Source organism: Epinephelus moara, chromosome 1 (genome assembly GCF_006386435.1).
Source record: "Epinephelus moara isolate mb chromosome 1, YSFRI_EMoa_1.0, whole genome shotgun sequence".
In the NCBI taxonomy this organism is placed as follows: domain Eukaryota; kingdom Metazoa; phylum Chordata; class Actinopteri; order Perciformes; family Serranidae; genus Epinephelus; species Epinephelus moara.
The window spans coordinates 41,295,044-41,318,786 of record NC_065506.1 but is presented as its reverse complement, the minus strand read 5'-3'; the positions used below and the strand labels follow the sequence as shown (position 1 = coordinate 41,318,786).

At 43.0% G+C, this 23,743-nt stretch overlaps 1 protein-coding gene across 1 annotated transcript in view; it reads left to right on the top strand.

Annotated features, from left to right (window-relative positions):
• LOC126398725 (plakophilin-3-like) overlaps nt 1-23,743 on the top strand; it is a 44,943-nt gene that overhangs the window by 12,733 nt on the left and 8,467 nt on the right. Inside the window, exons 2-12 of the mRNA XM_050058322.1 lie at nt 4,735-4,823; nt 7,823-8,442; nt 8,525-8,648; nt 8,822-9,026; nt 9,211-9,370; nt 11,030-11,138; nt 13,376-13,540; nt 18,759-18,938; nt 19,103-19,256; nt 20,524-20,719; nt 21,130-21,217. Of these exons, the coding sequence (XP_049914279.1) occupies nt 4,735-4,823; nt 7,823-8,442; nt 8,525-8,648; nt 8,822-9,026; nt 9,211-9,370; nt 11,030-11,138; nt 13,376-13,540; nt 18,759-18,938; nt 19,103-19,256; nt 20,524-20,719; nt 21,130-21,217 (2,090 nt within the window). The remainder of the gene's footprint in view (nt 1-4,734; nt 4,824-7,822; nt 8,443-8,524; nt 8,649-8,821; nt 9,027-9,210; nt 9,371-11,029; nt 11,139-13,375; nt 13,541-18,758; nt 18,939-19,102; nt 19,257-20,523; nt 20,720-21,129; nt 21,218-23,743) is intronic.

The window sequence follows — 23,743 nt, the reverse complement described above, 5'->3', positions numbered from 1 at the left end:
ATACAACATAATTTAACCTTTCCTATTATTTACTTTTAACTTATCATTAAAATATCAAAGTAACATAAAAGGCCAGTCCAAAAAAAAGTCCAGACCTCACAGTGTCTGCTAAGAAAGATTCTGGCCCTTGGACAGATGTCGTTGATGACCCCTGAGGGCCAGGGGAGCACAGGGCCCGGCTGTTCATGCTCTGACCTGACTGAGATTTTAGATAAGCAGCAGTACTTCCTTGTTAGAGCATGCTGTGTTGGCCTCACCTGTTCAAGTGACAGTGGAGAGAGCTGTGTACCTCTAGATGTTGATGAAAATGTCACTACGTGGATATTGTAGGGTGCTCTTGATTTCTTGTTTCAGCAACAGAAACGGACTTTAAGCCATGTATTAATAATTACTCAAGCTGTTGAATGAGATGGAGATAAGGTTTAAAAACAGCAGAGCATTCCTGATAAAAAGTCTGATACAATGGCTGTGCAAATAAATCTGGATCACTACAGCTGATAAGAGGTCCTATATGTAAAGGCATCTCTGGTTCTGTTGCAGTGTAAGAAGAGATCCAGGTTACATGGACTACATTGTTGGTTTTACTTGTCTTACTGTGGTGGTCGTATATGAGCATACCTTCCTCGACCCCTGAACTGGTGATGCAGATGTTGAGGCATGCAGACCAGGTCCCCTCCCAGCAGCATCTCCTCCCTCCTTCCTTCCGTCCTGCGTGTTGTTTTTCTCCAAGCCATTTACTCCAGGCCCCTTCCTCTCTCTGTGGCAGCTCACTTGTGTAATGATATACAGTATAACATGCTCTTGAGTCTGAGAGTCTTCATACATGTAGTTACAGTGTGCACTAGTCTATATAAAGCCCCTTCACTCACATGTCTTCATGTCTGTGTACATTATTCCCATCTGTGCAGTGAAGTGAATCCATCTGTGTTCTACTGTAGGTCGGTCCAACATAAACAAAGAGCTTTAACGTAGAGACTGTCTTGTTAATGATTTGTGTTTAGGCCATTAACTGAGTATTAGCATGCTATCATGTGGCCTTCATTTGTTTCCTTTGGGTCATTCTTGTGTCTTGCAGAGTCTTGCAGGGCATTGACCTGGTTGGTGTGTAAACAGGGTACACTGTAAATAGTTTGTGTCACTTGTTGTTTCAGGAATTTGGCTTGTGGGCAACACTGTCATCTCACAGGGCCTCTTAAAGAGTTACCTCATACATGTGGAATATGTAACCAGGGGCAAAAAAAAGCAGCCCGGAAATTGGCTGTCAAGCAGCCCCAAGTTGATGCACCAAATTCAAACTGACACAACATGTTTGTCGATCAGCGAATCATTCATTAAGGTTTCGCTTTTCCTTAGCTGAGGGAATTACTTAAGGGTGTTGCACAGAATCTCTTAGGTTCCCGTGGTCAAGGAAACATAAATTACTGCACTGAAAGAGCTTTTACAACAGTAAAATTCTACTGTTTCCATTTGTTTGCTTGCACTTGGGCTTTTGATAGCCGATCCCTTATCGCTAACTAATACATTTAATGAATTCTGATTTAAGGTCAAGCATGTGCTGCTTCACCGCAGTGTTCAGCAGATGGGTGAGGGCGTTTTAAACCCGGTGAATGATGTGGCACACCATTTTTTTGTGTACATGAAATGCCTCGTCAATATCTGATTGGAAAGATCCCGTTGCATAAAACCGCAGAGCAATCATTAGTTGTAACATGGCTGGAAGAGAGCAGCTTAAAAAAGTTGAGTGATCCAACTCCAGACGTTGAGACAAACCATAAATTGACCTTCAGTCAAATTTACAGTACAAAACTAATCGCTTATCATTAAGGGTGTTCATCTGGTTCTCCCAGTCGCAGAACACTCTTCTTAGGATGCCTTCATTGTCCTCATGTATTGCATGTTGCAGTTAACATGCAGCCAGAGGTACCTTATGTGTATTATGTTAGCAATTATCTTATGCCTTAGAGCAGGGGTAGACAACCTGAAGCTCTCTAGCCCCCCTCCAGTGGCTCCCTGTGACTTTGACAAAAAGTTATATGGAAATAAATAAAGGTTATTTTTTAACGTTTTAAGTTGTATTTATCATTGTTGGTAGGCCCATATTGATTCTTATATTCTTCAACTGTTAAAATGTGTAGCCTACACTTGGATCAAAGAAATTTTTAACAATCAATCGACTAAAATTTGTCGTATGTCTATAACCTGGTGCTTTTTACTCTAAATTTTTTGTCAAACCTCATTAGCAGTGGCTACTTCAGTCCCCCTAGCGAGGCTAGCTATGGATTCCAAATCCAAAAGAGGAAAAGTCCCAGAGGAAAATAGAAAATTTAATAGTGCTTGGAGAAATTTGTTTGCTTTCACTGCCAACGCTGCATGTTTTAGAACCAAATGATCATAAATAGCCCACTGATGAGTAGCCAGCTAGCGGTGAAACATATCAATGAATGCACATTTAGACCTATTAGTAATGTTAATAAGCTAAATAAGACTTAATATACTGTGTTACCTTTGCTATAAGGCTCAAATATGTGTTGCCGCTCCAGACAGATATTTTTGTTTGTTAACTTTGGGCCAAAAATGTCACTTTTGATAGTAAAGGTTGCCGAGCCCTGCCTTAGGAAGCCGACATGGAGCCAATGAGTTGCCACAGGGCACATCTTGAAAATAATTGTGGTCAAGCCAGCTGTCATTCACAACTCTAATGAAATCATTACAACTGTATTGCACCTAAATACTGATACTCATTGTCCAGAGCCAGTGACAGACTTGGCGAAGTTAGCAGAAGGATACACGTGTGACTACATCCGGTTTTCAAAAGGAGGTGTTAACAAAGGGTACATAATGCCGTGTTGGCGGGAAAAAGACCGGCCCACCAGGGAAATTCCCAAACTTCCTGATGGCCAGTCTACGCCTGTATCTAACATAGTGGAGAGATAGTTTCGATATGATAGAGACAGGCATGGTTGCATTGTTCTCTTCAGCTTTGAGGCTGCTTGGAAACAGGTTTTCATCAAACCATCATTGATTCCACGCAAGCACAGATGTTTTATAGATCAACTGTTGTGTGTGAGTGGGAAAACCGCTGTGTCTTAAAAATACCCTTCCTTAAAATGTCACCTTTTGTTTTGTTCTACTGACTCATTTGGATCCACTTCTCACACACACACACACACACACACACACACACACACACACACACACACTCTGGCTCTGGATAAGGTGACTGGAGGTAAATGGAGTGGAGGAGGGCGCTACAATTCCACCTGAAATGACAGCTGATGGGAGCAGAGGGGAGAACAGATTTAAAGTTTGGCAGCAGCAACATGAATGAGTGAAGGAGATGTGCAAAGTTTGACTGGCTAACCGGGAGAGGGAACACCTATAGTCAGCTGATTGAGCCAAAATATACCTGGACAGGTCTGATTCTTGCAATAGGTGTAAAAGTTCACCCACTGACTATGTACACATGTTCCTGCCATGCCCTCAATTATCAGAGTTTTGGCTATATTCGAGACAATTAGTAATGTAATGGGTAAAACAGTAGACCTTGACCCCCTCGCTGCCCTCTTTGGAATCTCCTCTGCGCCAAGTATGCCCAAGACTGCACAACAAATCCTTTCTTTTACCACCTGACTCAGTATGAGACTCATTCTCCTTAAATGGACACACTCCTCCCCCTGTTCTCCTGATAGATGGATTCATGAGATACTGCAGTGCACCAGGCCCGAGAGGATCAGATTCTCTTTTAGGGGATCCCTTAAGGCGTTCTACAGAAATTTGGCAACTGTTTTTGATATATATTGACTCATTAACTCTCAGTAAAGTATCTTGGATTTTGAATTTGTAATCCAGTCCAGAAAAACGTCAGTGACCCTCATTCATTATTGAACCACAACGCTGCAACAGGGCTGTAAACATTTAGTCTGTCTGTTTGTTTAGGGTCCTGCAGTCGACTCAGTGGTTAGATTGAAGAGGTTTAAACTGATTTCTCAGTATGTTCAGCTGATACTCCAGTAGTGCTAACCCTAGACTGACCTTTGGAGTTAAAAGAAAGGCTTCGCTAAAGCAACACATTTGCTGTTAATTCCAGTTTGTTCTGGACATAATTGGGCACTTGACACTGAAAAAAGGAACCTGTTCCTGTTCAAATCTGCACACATCTTGATAGTAAGCTCCCAGCTTCTTTTAGCAATGACTGCTGATTTCTTCTGTTCTTGTTCAGTTGTTGCTCAGAACGAGTTGTTGTCTCTTTCAGTTGTCAGTCTGGTTGAACCATTTTACAGCATTTTGTTCTGCGTGTACAAAACAAACCCTTGATACAAAATAATATCTATTTGTAAAGAAGACTTTTTACAATCTTAAAGAATGAAAGACAGTTCAGAAATCTAGAGTAGCCATCTGACTGGACCCAAACTAGCTTTGTAGCAGGAGATTCCTATCTTTTGAACAGTAGCTTATGTACTGTATATATGTTGCTTCTCTGACTGTTACTGTAAATCCCCAATTGTGTTTAAGAGTCATGAGTTTAGGTTAGAAATAAATCACCTTTGCACCACTGAAGGTTTTGTCAAAGTGTCTCTCTGTGAGTCATTTTTCATCTGAACTGCACTCCCCTATCCATCAGTGCAGCTCAGGAAAACATGAGGTAGCATTCTGCACATGAAAATTATATATGTTTTGTCTCAGTGACGCAAAGATCAGAAACACTAACATTTTATCTTCCTTCTTTTTGTCCAGACTACAGCTATCCCGAAGTGAAGAGCTTAACCCACACCCTTGGTTACAGCTCCAGATCCATGATAAACACACCCACCCGCGTCATGGCTGTGAGTATCGCCTGCCAGTACTGCATTACACCATAACACATGCAAGAAGACATTTCAAAGAGCTGTCCAGTACAGATCAGAGCAAAGATACTGTGGGTTTGGGATAGGTTTAGTGTAGCTAAGGTCAAAGACTGGAAACACAACAACTTAAAATTTGAACATTTAAAGTTTCCTGTAGGTTAGTTCTTTGATATTACTGCAAGGATTGGTGCTTTGTTCTTGTATTTCATACTGTGTGAACTGAGCAGGCCCTATGACTGTATCGTGGAATTTGACAATAAAAATGGAATCAGCTGTAAAAGCGGGATGTTATGGAATGTGCCAAAATGTGGATATAATTTATAAAAATTCAGCTTTTACCTACCATTATAAGCGTTTTTTTCACAGCAGCTAAGCCAAATGAAAAGTCATTTAGAGGCGTCTGTCCTCTGCTCTTTGTGTTGATATCATGGAATCTTAAGAAATTAAAAATGGATTTCATAGGGCCATACATAAAAAGGTGGCTTTGCAAATTCTTCATTTGAAATCTTACAAAAAGGCACGTACAATAGTTGGTATATAATGAATTAGCGCCCAAGGAATTAGTGTCCCTACCAGTAAGGTTCAGGTAAAGAATCATGGTTGGGCATCGTCACTCTATGTACTTAACGTAAAGTTATGTAGGTCAGGTTTAGGAAAGTAAAGTTACATAAGTTATGTGAATTAGGATTAGAAAAGTAATGTTACGTAGGTTAGGTTTAGATAAAGAAGAAGAGAAACATCTTTCGGCATCATAATGTTACATATTCAATGAAAAGTTATGTAGTTAATGTAAAGTGATAATGTACCTTGAAATAACTCAAAGTTCAGTCTCTTGCACACAGGACACAAACACCAGTATCCCAGGGAAAAGTCCTGCATTTGTTTGACCCAGCTACCACCCCAACAAACCTCCTTACGTGGATTTTTGCTCTTTGTACTACTTTGTTCTTTACCCCCATCAGTGCGTTCATCACGTGATCGCAGCCGATGACATGGGTTATACAATTTCTGGCACATTAGTTTTCATTTCAAACAGCCTGTGCCCTGTGAGGATTCACTGTTGTCTCCCAGCCAGAAACTTATCAGTTTGACTGATGGTCTTCTATGTGGAGTTTACTCTTGTGGTACAAAGATAAAGTACACATGCAATTTGGTTTGAAGGTTGTACTCACCAAGTTATTCACCAAGATCTGCTCGTGAGCCTGAATTTTAGAAATACCAGGGTCATGAGCTGAAGTGCTTCCAATACCTCTCGATAATTAATTTCAGTTTGTAGCATTGGGTGTTGAAAAATTTAAAGTATTGAATTCTTGACGAAGTTTCTTAGATGTTTCTCATTAGGTATATTTAAATCATGTTAAGACACACCTCAGGGTTTTTTATGTCCAGGGTTTATTTGTTACATTTAGTGAACTGTTTAAATCACAAATATCCGGCTGTGTATAAGTTTTAAATTTGTGAATTGTATCTACATTGATTGATCGGCTCCCAGTCTGTCTGTGAGCAGCAGATTCCTCTCAGTAGCTGCAGTGGGCTGGGAGATAAAGTCAGTGAATCAATAATTAAAACCCACTGCTGATTTCTACCTGTGGTGCTGACCTGAAAACTGTTTTGGTTCTGTAAATATCTGCTGTCAGTCAGCCTGGTGAAGGCAGGTCGGAGTCGATGTGGGTGAAAACTAATCATATTGTGTGATAAAATACAGGGGTGCCCACAACAAAACAAAGAGTAGAGTGTCAAGTGACACTTTTTTCAGTCATAAATAAATCATCTCTGTTGACCGACACTAATCAAGTGTCGAGCACTCTACCATGAATCAGACCTAATGCACTGAGCAGTTCCATATATGAAAAAAAGGGGCCAAATATTTCTGTATGACTCAAAGTAAAGTGTCGTACAGTATCAATATTGATACGCAGCCCAAGTCCCTGCATAGATTTTGTTTTGTTGTGTATGTTGTTGCCCTAACATGACCTCAGTGTTAGCTACAGCCCAGATATGTGAGCAGCTACATCGCTAATTCTTAAAGAACAAGAGCAATCAGACTATCAGACACACCCAGGGTATCTAAAATGAGTTGGAACAGAAAATAAAGTCAAAAGGTAAAATTATGAACCATCTGTTGTAAATGTCACCCAACAGACTGGTTTCAACTTTGACCTACTGGGCTGCATTGTGAGTGCCGGTTTCCTGAAGGTTTCCTGTGCAATGAGGGATTATCAGCAACTTCTCTCTTTGAGTTTTACCTTCAGATAAAGTGGTTTTGATAATCTGGATAGACTGATGGCTTGTTTACAACATGTCTGAGTCACATTTCATGTCTTTTGCTCCCATTTATACAAATTTCCGTTTGTTCCAAGATGTCAAAACTGAGACAAAACTTTAAAAAATAAAACCAAAGTTTAACTAACTTTAACTATAGCAATTTAAAATGTAACTTTTTCCTGTAAACAGAGTACAGCAGCATTCATCACTATTCATTCTTAACTGGAGACCTGTGAGTCAAGCACACTGGACAGCACTGAGCCAGTGTTGTGTATGAATCACGTTTCCTCTGAGGTCTAATTGTCTACCACTGCTGACCGAGTTCAGAACAATGCAAAGACGGGAAAAAAAATATAAACAGGACGTTTGTCTGCTGCTTTTATCTGGCCCGTCTAACAATGCAGAGGCTGCAGGGAGCTTCCTGTAGCGTACAGTAGCCAGCCTTTAATGAAGGAGAGGTGAAAGAGCAGTGGAACCTTTTTGCTGTCCGGTACAGTTTCCCAAGTCTTAAGCACTGTCCAAGCACCGTGTAAAGCTGTACCAGATACCAGTGATAGTTTTGTTTCCCTGCCTGTACAGTAAGCTCTTCTCTATAATTATTTCTTGCACTGGTGAGGAAGTTATATTGAGATTTGCCTTTTTAGATCATAAATTCAGAAAAGGTATTTGTGTCTGCTAACCTTTTACTTCTGCCCACACCGCCCACTCTGCAGGTGCCCACAGCGCCCCTCCGCTCCTCTGGTTTCTCCTCTCGCTCTGCAGTGGAAACCAGTTCCAAGATGAGCCAAAGAGGAGCCAGCGTAGCCCACAGCAGCTTCCAGTCCTCCCAGACACACAGGAGAAGCAGACGCTCCAAGTCACTGTGCCAAACAGACCAGGAGGCACTTCCTCTCACTGTGTTGGTTCCTCCAGAGACCACTTCCTGCCCGATCCCTGTGCCGGCCCCCGGCACCCTAAGGCGCAGCCTCAGTGGGACGCTGGCCCAGGATAGACACTTCTGGCAGGAGGAGGAGCTGCCGTATCAGTACACCTACAAAGGCCCCTCCCACCGCACCATCAGCCGCATCGCCAACCGACAGCAGCACTACCAGCAGCAGAGCACTGGCTTCGGCCAGGAGGGCTGGGTCGGGACTAGCAGAGGGGTCCCCATGGCAGGGGATGGCTGGGGGACACAGTGGCAGCAGCATGTGTCCAGAGGCAACCATGTCGTGGGCACAGGGCAGTACCAAGCCTCCCTCCAGCGGGCGGCCTCGCTTCGCAGTTTGAGGAGTGTCGGCAAAGGAGTGGATGTGTTGGACGGAGCATCGATACACAGCAACGACCCACTGGAAAAGTGAGAAGCGTTATCCATTCATTTATCTTTATTTATTGATTTTACTTATTATTTATTTGTGTGTGTGTGTGTGTGTGTGTAGTATACAGAGTCTGGACATGGCCACAGCTGTCAGATATCTCTCTGAGTCAGACACTGCCTTGCAAGTTCTTGGAGCTGCGTACATCCAACACCAGTGTTACCATAGCAACGATGCCAAGAACCAGGTAACGTGTAACTTTGTTCTGTTTGGTCGCATTTCTCTTATTTGCTATATGTGCTTCTTTATCTATTTAATTGTCCATTATTCTTTTCATTTAGTCTGTCATGTGTTCCTCACCAGCACCTCTCCTCCATATGTGTGTATTTACCATGTATGGTGTTCCTCCCTCTTCCTCAGGTCCGTGCTCTGCATGGCGTTCCAGCTCTCGTTCAGCTTTTCTCCAGTGACAACTTAGATGTGCAGCGTTACGCCACTGGCGCCACACGGAACCTCATCTACGAGAACGCTGACAACAAGGCGGCGCTCATAGATGCCGGTGGAGTGACGCGTCTCGTCAGCATCCTGAGCAAACCTGACGAGGAGCTTCGAAAGACCATCACAGGTAGTCATGGTCTTTGCTTTCAGGCTGGTTTGTCCCCTGCTTTTGTCCAAGCACTGATATTTACCTGTTGTTTAGTCACATAATCCAGGTGTCGTTACTGTCATATCTTTATTATTTATATATTATTGTTGTATTACCCAGTTATTCAGACAGCAGAATAAAAACCTGTTTGTTGTGGCTGCAGGCGTCCTGTGGAATCTGTCCTCCAGAGACAACCTGAAGGATAAACTGTCTAAAGAAGCTTTACCAGAGCTGACAGAGAAGGTGCTGGTTCCTCTGTGCAGCAACTTCCCACTGAGCCCATCTGAGAGAGACATCTTCTACAACACCAGCGGCTGCCTCAGGTGACTCCACAGAACAGGCAGCTCAACACATTACCCTGCACCTCTGTTAAACACAGATTTTATTTATTTATTTAACCTTTATTTAACTAAAAAAACCTCGTGTGTCCTGGCCGAGACAGGCAGCAACATAAGTTACAGACAGACAACATAGAACAAAAATACAGAATAAAAATGTACAGCTCTAAAACAAGCAGTAAGATTATTACAAAGAAAAGCCAGAACGTATGTTAATTGTATGTTACTGCTGACGCTGATGGGAAAGTCATTAGTTGTGCAGGTATTGGACAACTCGACGTTTTTATGTGATGACGCTAGATAAAAGGTCAGAGGTTTGACTGACTGAAGTTATTTCAGTTCATCCTGAGGGGGCGTGAACATTTGTTCCAAATTTCATGGCTGTCCATCCAAAGTTGTGGAGAGATTTTACTCCGAACCAGAAACGTCAACCAGCTAGTGGCACAAGAGTTTAAGTCGAGAGAGCGCCAAAGTCATTAGGATTCATCTGCTATATTTCATGATAAGCCATCCAGTAGCTGTTGAGACATTTCAGTCTGCACTAAAGGCATGAACCAACCGACTGAGCAATCAACTGGCACTGCCATGTCTTGAGACCTGCTGCTGGCACGGATTAAAGATTAACAATCATACTCCCAAACCAAATCTCTGTGATGCGTGACACCTACTAGTCAATGTGAAGTGGTGGACTGGTCATTCTTTTGGATGCTTTTTGGTGCCAGGGTATGTGTCTGTTATTCAGAGGCCTTATCCACATTAATATATTTTAGATAACACTAAGCTAAGCATTCTATACTCCAACACAGCACACTGTTCCCTCTCACTTGTGCTTTCAGCTACATCTCATTTCAGGAGATTTCAGGATGAGACTTCTGTTTGAGTGAGACTTAGACACATTAAGAAACAGATAAGATCATGTGAAAGATAAAGAGACTTCAGACACTTACAATAACAATCTGAGCCCCTCAGCGACAAAAACACCACTTTCAATGACCGTGCAGTGACGGTGCACAGTTGCCCCATCTGGATACATTGCAGGCTTTGTGCTGCTGCCAGCTGCAGCCCTCTCTCTCAGCACTGGACCAGCTTCAATAAATGTGGTTCACATCAGTAGCCTAGACACAAAAACATTGAAAAATATGGTCCAGGTTGAAAAAGGCCCAAGTTACCTTTTAAGAATAAGGGCAGCACTTTGTTGCGTCTATTGGAAACAAAACACCAGCGTGATTTAATGAACCAGTCCTTTATCCATTAAAGCACATCACTCACAGGTACATTTACATGGATGATCTTTTTACGCTGACTTTACAGAATGCTGCTTTCACGCACTCGTAGCATAAATTTCAAGTGCTGCTGTTATCTCAACTTAGATTAGATTGGATTTGATCACATAAGAGATCGTATAAACCTAAGTCTTCATTCCCATGGCATGGAACTGAAGTTACCTTCAGGTTGCACCTTGTAAAGCAATGTCTGAGTCTCTGAGGAATGTCCTGACAGAGATAAAAGAACATGTGAGCTCCAAAAATACCTGATTTTTCCATAGTGGTGATGGTGCTACTGAAGGGGCTTAAGAGAGCTTCATAAATTTTGTGCGTTCTGATAATCTAGCGTGGATTTAAATATCTCTATCTGTGTGTGAAGGAACCTGAGTTCAGTGAACGAGAGGACGAGACAGAAGATGAGAGACATGCGAGGCCTGGTGGACTCTTTGGTGTCCTACATTCAACAAGAGGACAGGGCAGATGACAAGGTGAGTCTGACCTGCACTGTAATCACCTGTGACATTTTTATATACTCTAAATAACAACGTCTGATCTGAAAATCACTGTGGTCATAATGGCTACAGCTCATCACACTGGCAGGCCCTTTGAACATCAGTAGCTACGAACACTAACCACCAAAATAAAGACAGAAAAATTAAAGACTTGACTGCATCTTATGTATTCAAGTTTAAGGTAGAGGCCTGTGTTTCTCTACATTTTTCTAACTGTCAACAAATCCCATAACCCAAGACCAAAACCACCACTGTGTTGTGAGATCCCGATCCAAGTCCTAAAATATTGACAACCTGACGAGCCCAAACAGATAGTAACCTAAACGTTTAATAAATATATCTGACCCATTAAAAATGACAGCTGTAGCTACTAAATGTGTCACACTGTATTTTTCAAGTGTTTCAGAGAAGGAGAGGAAATGTTGCTAACAGTTTAGCCTGCTAACTGGAGTCAAAGGTTCACAGTTGTGGCTTTAAGTTCATGTTTATGCAGCTAACGTTATCTAGACTCTCGAATCACAGTGTGTCTCCGCCTCACTCCCCGCCGCTACAGACCACCTCACCAGAAGGAGAGCGGGCAGCAGCTTACAAGACTGACCCACGGTCAGCAGCCACAGCAGCCCAGACCCAGCCAGTGCTGCAGGCACAATGTGATTTAGCCAAGTAGGACATGTTCAGCGCAAAACAGCTCTGGGGTTTGAGCCGCTACGCAAGCTGCTGCCTGCACTCCTCAAGGGAAGCAGTCCACAGTGGCGGGGAGTGAGGCGGAGGGACTGAGGGGTGGCTAGTTTGCTAATCTTTTCTCATTTGTGGTCTAATAAACAGAGAGAGCAGGGCTGGTCCAGCCATGGGGTCCAGATTTGTCTGTAGTCATTAGTTCAAGGTCCACACAATTTAATATATTCTGCGTCAGGCTTACATTTGGCCATGTCGTCGAGCTAGTTTGCTGTCTCTGTCAAGTAGCTGTCCGTTAGTCACTCACTCTACAGCAGGAAAAGTCAAACCTCAAAATAAAAACTCTTGTCAAATAAAATGTTTTTTACAAACTTGACACGTTTGCAAGTCACTTGAGGTCAGGATTGGAAATTAACTTTTTTGTCCACCTGCCACTGTGGCTAGTGGATTCCAAAGTCTACCAGCCACTCATCAGATTATCATTGTTTTTTAGGTTAATGACTGAAGTAAATTTAGCAGCCACTTGCATATGTTATCAAGATTTGGCCGGTAGCTGGTGCTAATTTACAATCCTGCTTGATGTCCATTCAGAATGGACCGGCGACCCACCAATTGGGAACCACTGCGATAGTGATCATTGAAAGCAACAGGACCGTGTTGGTGGGATTGAGTCAGAATAAACTAGTTTGTGTGTTCATGGTAATTAAGGAACATGTCACTCAGTGCAACAGTGTGGCTAATAGATGTGTTTAAAGGCACAGAGAAAGACGATATATCAGACTTTAACCACTTGGGTTTGGGTCATTTCACTTTTTGTCGTAACTGAAAAACAGAATATCACCACCAGTATTCTTTAAACGTGCTACATGTGGGTTGTTTCTTCAGCTCGCAGCTCCACTTGGAATGCGTACAGCTAAGGAATGTTAGCTTGTTACTCAATTCTTTATCTCTCAATGCTTCATACTTTCTGTGGCTCATTACGAGGTCCAGGGACCTGCATGACTTGTTACAGACCGTTCTGCTTACATTCTTCTTCGCTCGTTGTGGTTTGGCACGTTTCACCAAGCGTTGACTTTGGTTAGGAGCGGAGACCAAAATTACTTTGCAGACATGTTGATAAATCTTTAACCAGCTGGCAGATGATTGATAAACACACTGCTTCCATTAGACGTCAACATGAATCCTTCCTGCATCTGACTTGACGAATATTCCATAGGGGATGTCCTCGGTACAAGGAGATTAAATCCAGATCCTGACGTCCCCAATGTGTTGCTTACTGCCATGTTTAATATTAAAAAGTCCTCATAATGCTGTGTTGGTTTGAGGTTGACAAACCTATAGTGACAGCAGGAAGATGTGTCTACGCCTCAGTGACCTGTTACACATTAGAGGACATCAGATTTCATATGATCAGAGCTTACAGGTTTATTCTACCAGCTGACATGTGTCAGCATCTACTCAGGTTACTTAGTTGTCCACCACAGCCCTCCTCTTGTCAAACCCTCATTCATCTCCTCTCTGTCTGTCTTTATGTTCAGGGTTTGGAGAATTCATTGTGTGTGATGAGGAATCTGTCCTACCAGCTGTACACGGAGCTTCCTCCCTCAGTCCGACTCCGTCTGGAGGGCCAAACGAGAGCCTCTGCCTCCAAGGAAAGTGATGCCATCGGCTGTTTTACTCTGTATAACAAGAAAAACAATGAGGTAAAAGTCACGCTTGCAGAATTACACACCGGAAACACGACTCCAAGCTAATGCTAATGTTGCTCTGTGTCTGCAAGTGTGTCAGAGACAACAGTTAACTAACATGTTCTGTATACTATAAGGACTCTTATGTTATGAATAGCATACTGACATACTAACTATAATAAGCTTGTTTATACCTGGTTTTAACATGAATGTCAGGTGATCCGATCACAAGTGGACAGCTCTAAATAAAGGTGTGAGAGACCATCAAGACGCATTGTGATCCGATCGCTCAGACCACAGTCAGAGGTGGTCTGCTGGGCCACATATGGCCATATTCTTTGAGCAGTGTGACGGCTAATGTGTCCATGGCCTCCACCTAGTCACCTGATGTCCTCACCTGACCAGATAAGAAAACTTTTGCTGGTACAGTTACACAGATGCAGAGCTGAAGCACTATCTCTGGAGAAACTCTACTCGATGTGATTGGTCAGTTAGGGCCTACATCATGTTTTTCCTCAGCAGAAAAGCGGTGGCAGGGCGCCACGGAGCCCATCATCCCAGCTCTTCAGACAAAAACACTCCCAGCGCTTTGTGTTATTGATGCGCTGCACGTGGGTTTTGTTTCTTTGACAGCAATATCTTGACATCACCGTTAGCTTGGTTGCTCACACAATGCTACATTAACAAAGGGTTGACTACACAGTTATCAACAAGCTACAACACGCATGGTGATGAAAGCACAACACTCGCCAGCAACATCCAATATCTGCCGGTCGATCTGCTCCCACAGACGGACTCTTCTGTCTTTGTTGTGACAGTAGCCTCGCTAAAGGATTTTTGAAAATGCTCAGAGTGGCCGAACGAAAAAGGGGCAATGCTCTGAAAAAAGACGCTGGGCATGGCTCTTTTTCTCGAGGCGGCTACATACGCTCTCTACTCATTGGAAACAATTTTAAAAAGTTGCAGGTGCTGAGAAAGAACACTGTGTGGACACAGGCCCTTAAAAGTCTGCCAGGTTAGCACGAGCTATCAGCAGCAGCAGCTGTTAAAAGGTCCCAGCAAATTCACTTTCATTAGTCTTTCATTAAATAACCATTGCGTAATGATAACAGTGTGATGCTAGTCTTCTAGTGGCACTTGTCTCATGATGAACAGAGAGAGAGAGGCGCAGAGGGGCTGTCAAAAGATTTTACTCATTTTAAATAGTAAAGGCTGTATGTTCAATTCAATTTTATTTATAAAGCCCAATATCATAAATCACAGTTTGCCTCAGAGGGCTTCACAGCACATAACATCCCTCTTTGTCTTTGGACCCTCACAGCGGATGTGTGCGAATAGCTTGATAAACCTGTTGCCAGTTAAAAACAACAACACATTTGGTCTTTGCAAACAGAAATGATTCACACGTCTCTTTGCGTGTAGAGCGGCTATGTGAGGTCAGGTTACAAGTCGTCACCTGAGATGCATTCTGAGGTCAGATGTGAACAGACAGTCTGAGAGCTGTCCACGTGTGATCAGATCACCAAAGACGCATGATATTACCACGTGTAGACAGGCTCAAATACTAGTATGGTTAACATTCTGAGTTCCACAACGATCCTGTTTTAATGCGTTACATATCTGTATGTTAGGCGATGTATAGTTCTTCAAGTAGTCTGGTTGTCCTTTTCCTTAAAAAGACAAATATACTGCTTTAATTTGAATGAGTACATTGATTGAGTCCTCCAATTATTTTCAATTATTTTTGCGAGGGGAGCTGGCAGGCCAGCAGCTGCATCTGGATGGTCTTGCCCTCCCGCCACCTTTCGAGGATGCCACTGTCTTTATGTATCTCTTTATTTTTATTTATGCGTATCCACATTCTAGATCCAAAGTTTATATAATCAGAAACATGTTGGATATTGTGTCAGCCTGCGAGCTCGTCTGCGGCAGCCACACCCATCACGTCCCTCTGTGAGGCATAAAGCTGTCATGCTCTCATTCACTTGGTGCGCTGTCACTGCTATTCCTGCTGCTTAGCAAAAAGCTGTCAGCCAGTGTTTTTCATCTGGCGCAGGCTCAGTAACATACTCATTGTTAACATATCAGGGGACCATCTGATTTTGCCACTGGGGAGCTGCCTGCATTGTATACAGGTTGCATGTATCCAGGTCATATAACTGCCCGTCTGGTATAAATGATGCAGCCAGATCAACTTCGGACCACATTATTCATGCATCTTACCTCACAGGTGCGCCATCATTATCAGATCCATTATCATGATGCATTCAGCATTACATTGTCATGTTACTGAGTCATTTTTGTACAAGTGATTTTAAAGATATCTCCGTTATGGAGCCTCAAAAAGTCAGGTGCTGACATCAAGCAGGTATCCCAGTAATGGCCAGATAATAAGTGGCCCAGCAGATAGAAACTCTAGAAGTGGCCTCAGGTCCACGGGGAGGATCAGCTTCCAATACAACACACACAACCAGCAGATCACATTACTCATTTCAATAGGGAGCAGTAGAGGCTCATGGAGAGTAAACCTCAGGCCCACTGTTGCATGTATGATCTCATAGTCACCTCAGAGTGAGGAGAAAACGACCTCTTTAACTATATATAACCTGTTTTTTTCCATGTGAGATATCCTCGCTCAGAGCAGATCATTATCCAGGTTACATGGAGGGTGAACAGGGAGGATTTTTATCCTGCTTAGTGAAGCCTGAGGATACTGGTCTGTCCGTCTGTGTGTTCATCTAGCTAACGCTTCAGTCAGGAGATATCTTGACAACTCCTGGCTGGACTGCTGTGAAACTTGGTATGAATATTCAGCGTCTCCAAAGAAGGAAACCTTATTGTTCTGGTTGGAGTTTTTCCCTCGATCTGTCTTTGGTCCATGACAAAACATCTTTAAAGCCAATGGCCGCACTGACTGTGTGTTAAACCCCTCCTCTGAGCAGTAACCATAGCTTAGCAACAGTAAGTGGCACTGCAACCATGTCAAGCTTTGTATTTCCCCCATGCAGTAAAGCAGTGTGAATGGGGCTGTGCTAAGAGTGATAGCCTACTCTGCATTTAAAGAGTTTGGAGGGCGGTGTCTTTTTAAGCCTTTCTTCAACCAATAACACAAGAGCAAAAGTGAAAGCAGTGGATTAAACAGTGTGTTTGTGTGTTTATCTGCTAATGGTCGAAGTCAAAAGCAAGCTTTATGAAACAGTTCACTTCAAAATGAAAAGTACATATTACTCTTCTTACTTGTAGTGCTGTTTATCTGTCTAGATTGTTTTGGTGTGAGTTGCAGAGTGTTAGAAATAATCGGTCGTAGAGATAACTAGATGGCACTCAGTTTGTGGTGCTCAGAGCGGCAAAAAAGACGTTTGGAAAAAGTCAACATTAATGTCTCTTTTCAGAAATCACGACCCGGTTACTCAAGATAATCCACAGACTTTGTTGTGAGCAGTTTCATGTAGGAACTATTTTCTTTGTACCAAACTACACCCACCAACTGTAAAGCCCCTGACACACAAGGCCGACGGTCGGCCATCAGCCAAAGTCGGGCCGTCGGTGAGCGTCTGTCTCCCTAGTTTTTGCGGTGTGTCCCGCACTGTCGGCACTTTGGCATCTGCGGCTTTTCGACTGATTGAGCATGTTGAATTGGCGGTGGAGCTTGTCGGTGAGAGAGATCAGTGCGATTGGCTGTTCAGGTTTTATTTCCTCGCCCCTGTAGCGAGTGAACCTGCCTGTAGTGAAACCGGTGCTTCCTCCTCAGGCTCCACTTCACTCAGCTGCCTGACAGACCCACTGCTTCTTCCCACTTTAACCTGAATAACAAGCCGGGGCTAGCTGGGAGGCTAGCGGAGTGTTAGCCACAGCATGACCGGAAGCACAGCCAGTTAGCCCCTGCTCTCTGTTTGGATCCAACTGGAGCACCGAGCCCTGGTTTGTTATTCAGGTTAAAGTGGGAAGAAGCAGCGGGTTTATCGGGCAGCTGAGTGAAGTGGAGCCTGCGGAGGAAACACGGGACCGTCTGGATGTAATAGTCCGTGGAGGTGCTGCGGTGCTCGGCTGCACAGATAGGAAACCCCTCGGCTGACAGGATGTACCACTCTCTCACTCCGCTACTTTGTTTATCTCATGCATTCCTCGGACTTCCATTTTCCCTTTTTGCGTTATTTCCTCACACGCAGGCGCAGAACGTACGTGCTACTTGGCCGTCGGATGTAGTCCGTGTAGTGTGTTCAAATGCAACTGACACAGGGCGACATGAGGCGACGTAGATGACGCAACAGTTGGATTTCATCGCCACTAGTTCTTTGATTTTGGTTTGATGTGTCCGCACCTTAACACTGTAGGAAGGAAGTGTGCGTCCACGGCTAGCTCACCCAGCACCACTGCCCTGGCTAATGTTACAGCTCAGCTGAGGCGTTTACATCTCTTCACGAGCCTCTCGTCCATGAGTAGATGCACACTTCCTTCTGTGCAGTGATACAGTTGGCAGGTGTAGTTCAGTAGAGAGAAAATAGTTCCCATATGAAACTGCTCACAACAAGGTCTGTGGATTATCTTGAGTAACTGGGTCATGATTTCTGGAAAGTGACATTGCTCTTGATTTAATGTATTTTTTGGCTCTTTGAGCACCACAAGCTGAGTGCCATCTAGTTCCATTGTATCAGAGAGAAAGCCAACACTCTGCTGCTCACACCAAAACAGTTTAGACTGATAAATAGCACTTCAGGTTAAGACCAAAAATATGTATTTTGGGGTGAACTGTCTCTTTAAATCTAACCTCAGCCTTTTGTCCAAATATGTAAGCTACGTCGTGTTAGAATGACATAAGTATATTTTGCCTGATCTTATAATACCAGGACTAAGTAGCTGTACACTGCAATACAAGTACAAAGCTGAACATGAGTCAGCAGCTGATGAGGAGGCTGACTAGTTTCTGCCAGGGACATGTAGATTTAGCATCAAACCTTCAAGCACAATATCATGTATGTAGCCATCAAGTGCATATTTAAGACCCCGACTGACTCAGTTGAAACATTAAATAAGTCAGACAGTTGTTCCAGCCAACTAATGGAGCTAACATTAGCTTAGTTAGTTAGCTACAACGGATAAAAGCTGAAACAAGAGAATAAATTGTATCAGAAAACTGATGTGAGTAAAATATAATGAAAAATCTCACAGTTGTGTTGCTACTGTACAATAAATGGAAGTGTTCTTTCTCTGTCTTTCTTCTCCTCCACGACAGCGCAACCAGACTCTGTCCATACTGTCGGAGGTGTCGCGACAACCTAAGGGTGCTGAGTGGCTGTGGCACCCTCATGTGGTGGGGCTGTACAAGCTTGTTCTGCAGAACAGCGACTGCAGCTCCACCAGCCGCGAGGCTGCCATCGGAGCCCTGCAAAATATCACTGCAGGAGACGCCAGAGTAAGATCTCATAAGTTATAAGAATATGAAATGTGCATGTATATTCCAAAATTAACTGATTTTTTTGTTGCTTTGGAGTTTGATTCCTCAGCAGTTATACCAACAATAGCACACAATTGAACAGAACTCAGTGCATGCTCATGTTTCTCTGCCCCTCTCATCAGTGGTCGTCAGTGATGAGTAATGTGGTGATCGAGCAGGAGAGGATGCTGCCCACGCTGCTGGATCTGTTGGACACCAACAGTGACATGGAGCTGAGGCCTCTGACTGGCCTGCTGAGGAATCTGGCCAGACACGGCACCAACAAAGACCACATCGGTGAGATGCAAACTATGGAAACTGTGTGTGTGTGTGTGTGTGTGTGTGTGAGACACTAACAATAGCTCATAATTACACTTAAGTTCCAGCAGCTACAGAGGCAGTTTATCAGTTAGGAGGCTGACGTTGCTTAGTCCTACAAGCACTCCATAGATTCCTTGGTGACTTTATATGTAACTCTGTGTCGTGATATGAGTATGGTGCACTGGGCTGAGGCGGTAAAAGAACAAAACACTCCAGTGTGTTTCCATGTATAATGTTGAACCGTAAACGATAAATACCGCCTGGAGACAATCAGTACTAAGTTAGCAAGGCTAATTAGCTTCCACTTTCCTTGTCAAATACAAAGTTAACAGTATAATTGACCCTTCACTAAGTCCCGTCCTTGGACCCAGACTGGCTAATCATAGCGTAGCATCGGACCAGCTCAGACCAGGCTCCGACAACAACACAGCTGTGCTCCATTGACTCTAATGCAGTTGTTTCAGATTTCCTTCATTTGCAGGCTGGTGTTGTGGATTTGGATCTAAATGTTGTGCCTGGGGCACGTCGTGTATTAATGATACTCGTTACCTGGAGAGGTTGGAAAAAGATATACGTTTCCTCCCTGTTCCAAAACCAAAATCAAACCCTGAAAAGTGTAGGGTTAGCTAGCTAGCTACTGAAGATATAGCAGAATAGAATGTATACACATGCTGCTTTTGCTTTTTAATGATTATAACAGTGAAACAAAGAGCGACCCTGCTGTACAGGAACCAGTGAAGGGAAGCAGTTAGTTACAGTGTGGGCTTCATGCTTACTCCGACAGATCACAAAAGGGCGAGGCTTGGTTAAAGGTCGGTTAGCTTCCTCTTTTCAAGTCGAATACAAAATTAAAAGTTAATTGGTCTTCCCAAATGCTGAGTGTTATAAAGGAACAGAGGGCTGTGTTGGATATCTAACACTATGTTGATCCTTTTGTCCTTTTGTGAAAGATTGCTGTATGAACGAGCTTTGAAACACCAAATCGACAGAGGCTGATCTTGCAAAGGTCAGAGCAGTGGCAGACACTGTCAGATAGGCAAGGGCAAAAAAATAAGAAGGTAACAGCTGCAGAAAGTTTTCTAGCATATAGGGTAGCGCATATGGTATTACATCTGGTTTTCTCCATTTGAAGGGCACCCTGGAGGAAACTTTATGTTTTATCTACCGAAGCGTCCAGAGGGCACTCTTGCATTATTTACAAACAGTCTTAAAAGAGAGCCAACCACTCTCTTTGTCCCTGCAGCTAAGAACATGGTGAATGTTCTGGTGTCCAAGCTGCCCAGTGACGGCCATCAGAAAACTCCATCTAGTGAAGTGGTGGTCAACATCTGTGGAGCCCTCAATCACCTGGTCACCTGCAGCTCCTTGGCAGCCCGTGACATCTCATACTTCAACGGCCTGCAGAAACTGATGGGCATCAAGACATCCCATGATAGCAGGTAGGACTGCCTTCTGTCATCCTCAGATATCAGTGTCGCACAGTGAGAAAACAGAGCTGCTGCTTCAGAATGCAGGGGGAGTAGAAGTTATTAACTCGCCAGTAATATTTTATTGAATGTAACAAAACATTTCATATGTTGCTGCTTGTAATTGGTTAATATTTTTTAGCTCCTACATTCCTTCACTTTGCAAACTGTGACCTCTGTTTGGTGTTAATGACTTCAAGTGTTCTGGAGCTGTTACTGCTCTCCCCTCTGACACAAAAAAATAACCTCTGGCAAATTTGCAGGTCATTTTAGAGTGTTTATCACTGGACTTCTCCCCTCTGTTTATGCTGTGGTATTTCCTCCTTGTTAGTTCTTTTTGTTTGTTTTTGTCTCTAACCATCAGTCACTGTGTCTTGCTTTAGCTCCGGGAGTCTGAAAGCTGCCAGAGCGGCCTCGACTGTCCTCTGCAACATGTTCCAGTACAACAAACTGCACAAAGACTACAAACTGGTGAGACTCACAGATGTTGATGCCAAAAAACTTTGTACAAAATCCTCCAAATATTGTGTACACAGCTGCAAATGTCACAAAGCACATAACAGCAACAAGTACTTGAAATCTAGGTTCAGGGCAAAAGACAAAGAAAATTATCGGAGCTGCAACTGTCTTATTTTTCATTATTGAATCACGATTTTTTTTTTAATTCATTGTTAAGTCTATAAAATGCTTTCCATAAACTCCCAGATCCCAAAATGATGTCCTTAGATTACTTGTTTTGTGAGTCCAGAACCCAAAGATACTTTATTTTTAGTGATATAAAAAAAGCGCAGTATCGTCATGATACTCGAATAACCCTGAAAGTTATTGATATTCAATACCACTTTTGATACCCGGGAAAAAACTGATGTTGGAGGGCATACAGTTTTACATTTTCATTATATGATAAATACAAAAAGGTTATAACATAACAACAACAACTTTTCTTTTCTTGAGAACAGCAGAATGGCCGCAGCTGACGTTACTATAAAGAGAGAGCGAAAAAGCTGGTATCTGTGTGTTGATGCTGCGGAAAATGAGCATTGAAACTGTTTCAAATATTCGGAATTGATATGAATCTAGAATTCGGAAGAGGCAGATTCTGCCTTACAATCTTTCATACATTCAAATTAAAAAGAAAAAAGCTACTTGTCATACACATAAAAAACAGCACAATTGAATAAACTGATAAAAACTGGTAGAACTGGGCTATTGCACAAGTCTTACTCTCACTGTCCTTTTTCCTCTCTTTTGGTCTCCACCAGCTCTTGAGAAATATCTGGCTCTTTAAATGCTCCACTTTGTTTACCAGCTAGCTAGGTGCTAACTTTGTCTGACACACACAACAACCATCGGGGGATGTTTTTACTGGTGTTGAACTGGTGGAAGTGGAGCGGTGTGGATAAATGAAAAATGAAAACAATGAACAGTTTATTACGGATAGTAACGCGTTACTTTACATTATAATTGTAATAATATTACCTGAATCCTGTTGGTAACGCATGATATTACTTTGTTACTGCTAAAAGTAATACATTACTGTACTGCTTTACTTTCTTATACCCCCAGCATCGGTCCTAGGCAGTGGGGATCAGCCTGTCTATCTTTGGCTGTCCTATCTAATAAAAAAAAAGGCAAAAAGCCCTCAAACAAACAAAGAATAAAAACATAGAAAATGAAAGGGATAAACTGAAATCACAGCTCCTTATTACCAACAGCATTAAAGGCTGTAAGCAGAGGGCTGACAAGCTTTAACTTGACAATACAAACTGAGATGTCAGCTGGTATCTGGAGATAAGGCTCCGTGCCACAGAGCACCTACAGGTCCATGGGACGTCACAATGCCGTAGATTTTTGTGCACTGGAACTAAGTGTTTTATCTCTTGCTGACAGAGGAGAAGCCACAGGAATGAAGCATAGCAGAGTTTGCTTGGAAGAGCTCAAATGCTCCAGTTTGTTTAAACTGCAACAGCTGAAGAGTTTCTGTTGGGCGGCAGCAGCGGGGGGGTGTTATTCCTCTCAGTGCTTCTGGATCCTCGCACCAGTGATTTGACTGTGGTCTTCTCTTTTACAATGTTTTGAGAGAACGACCACATTTTTAAGCACATCCATCATAAGAAAGAGGGATTACAGTAAATCAAAGGCCTTTGGCTTCGGTCCTGAGTGTTGGAGGAAACCAGGACATCACTAACTGTAGAGATCATTGTCAGTGATCTCTACAGGACTGTTTCTGACCTGTGAGCTGACAGCCTCCCCCCTGAGTGGTTCTGGGTAAACTCAAGAGGCTCAGAAACTAGATCACAAAAGTCTTCATTAAAATAGTTGATCCTCAGCGTTTTAAGACTCAGGACATTTACTTCAGCCAATACGCCCCCAGTTAGTCCTGTTTACTCCTGTTTTCTCTCTGGTCCGTGCCACGGTGCCCTTCCACTGGGCTGGACAGTATGGGAAAGCATTTTATCAAGACTGTTTTGTCATATCAGTTGCTATTAATATGCAGCATGCCGTAAATTGAAGCACATAGTAGTGTTACAGCAGGGGTGTGTGGCTCACACCCTGTCCCAGGGGATCAGTCTGTTTTCTAGTATTTGAGAGTGTAAACACTTTAATACTGCATGCTTATCTTTTCTTTCTCCCGAAAAGACTTTTTCACATAGATATCATTGTGAAAGAGACGTCTGTAAATCAGTGGATTAAGTCTAGAAGCAGGGTTTCCCACACATTCATTTATCTGTGTCAGCCGGCCATGATTCATCAGCTGCTGCCTTTTGATTTTCTATTTTTGAAGCTGAACAGGTCATAAGAAGCGCTGTTGGAATATATGTACCACTCAGTTATTCATTGCCCCTGCAGTGAAAGTGAAACTTAAAGGGAAATTTTGGTTTATTTCAACCTGTCTCCTATCGTCCTAAATTTGTTTCAAGTGACTAGTGACATAAAAATAATAGTTAGCATGTTAGCCGTTAGCCTAGATACAGCCGGGGCGCATAGTAGCGTCAG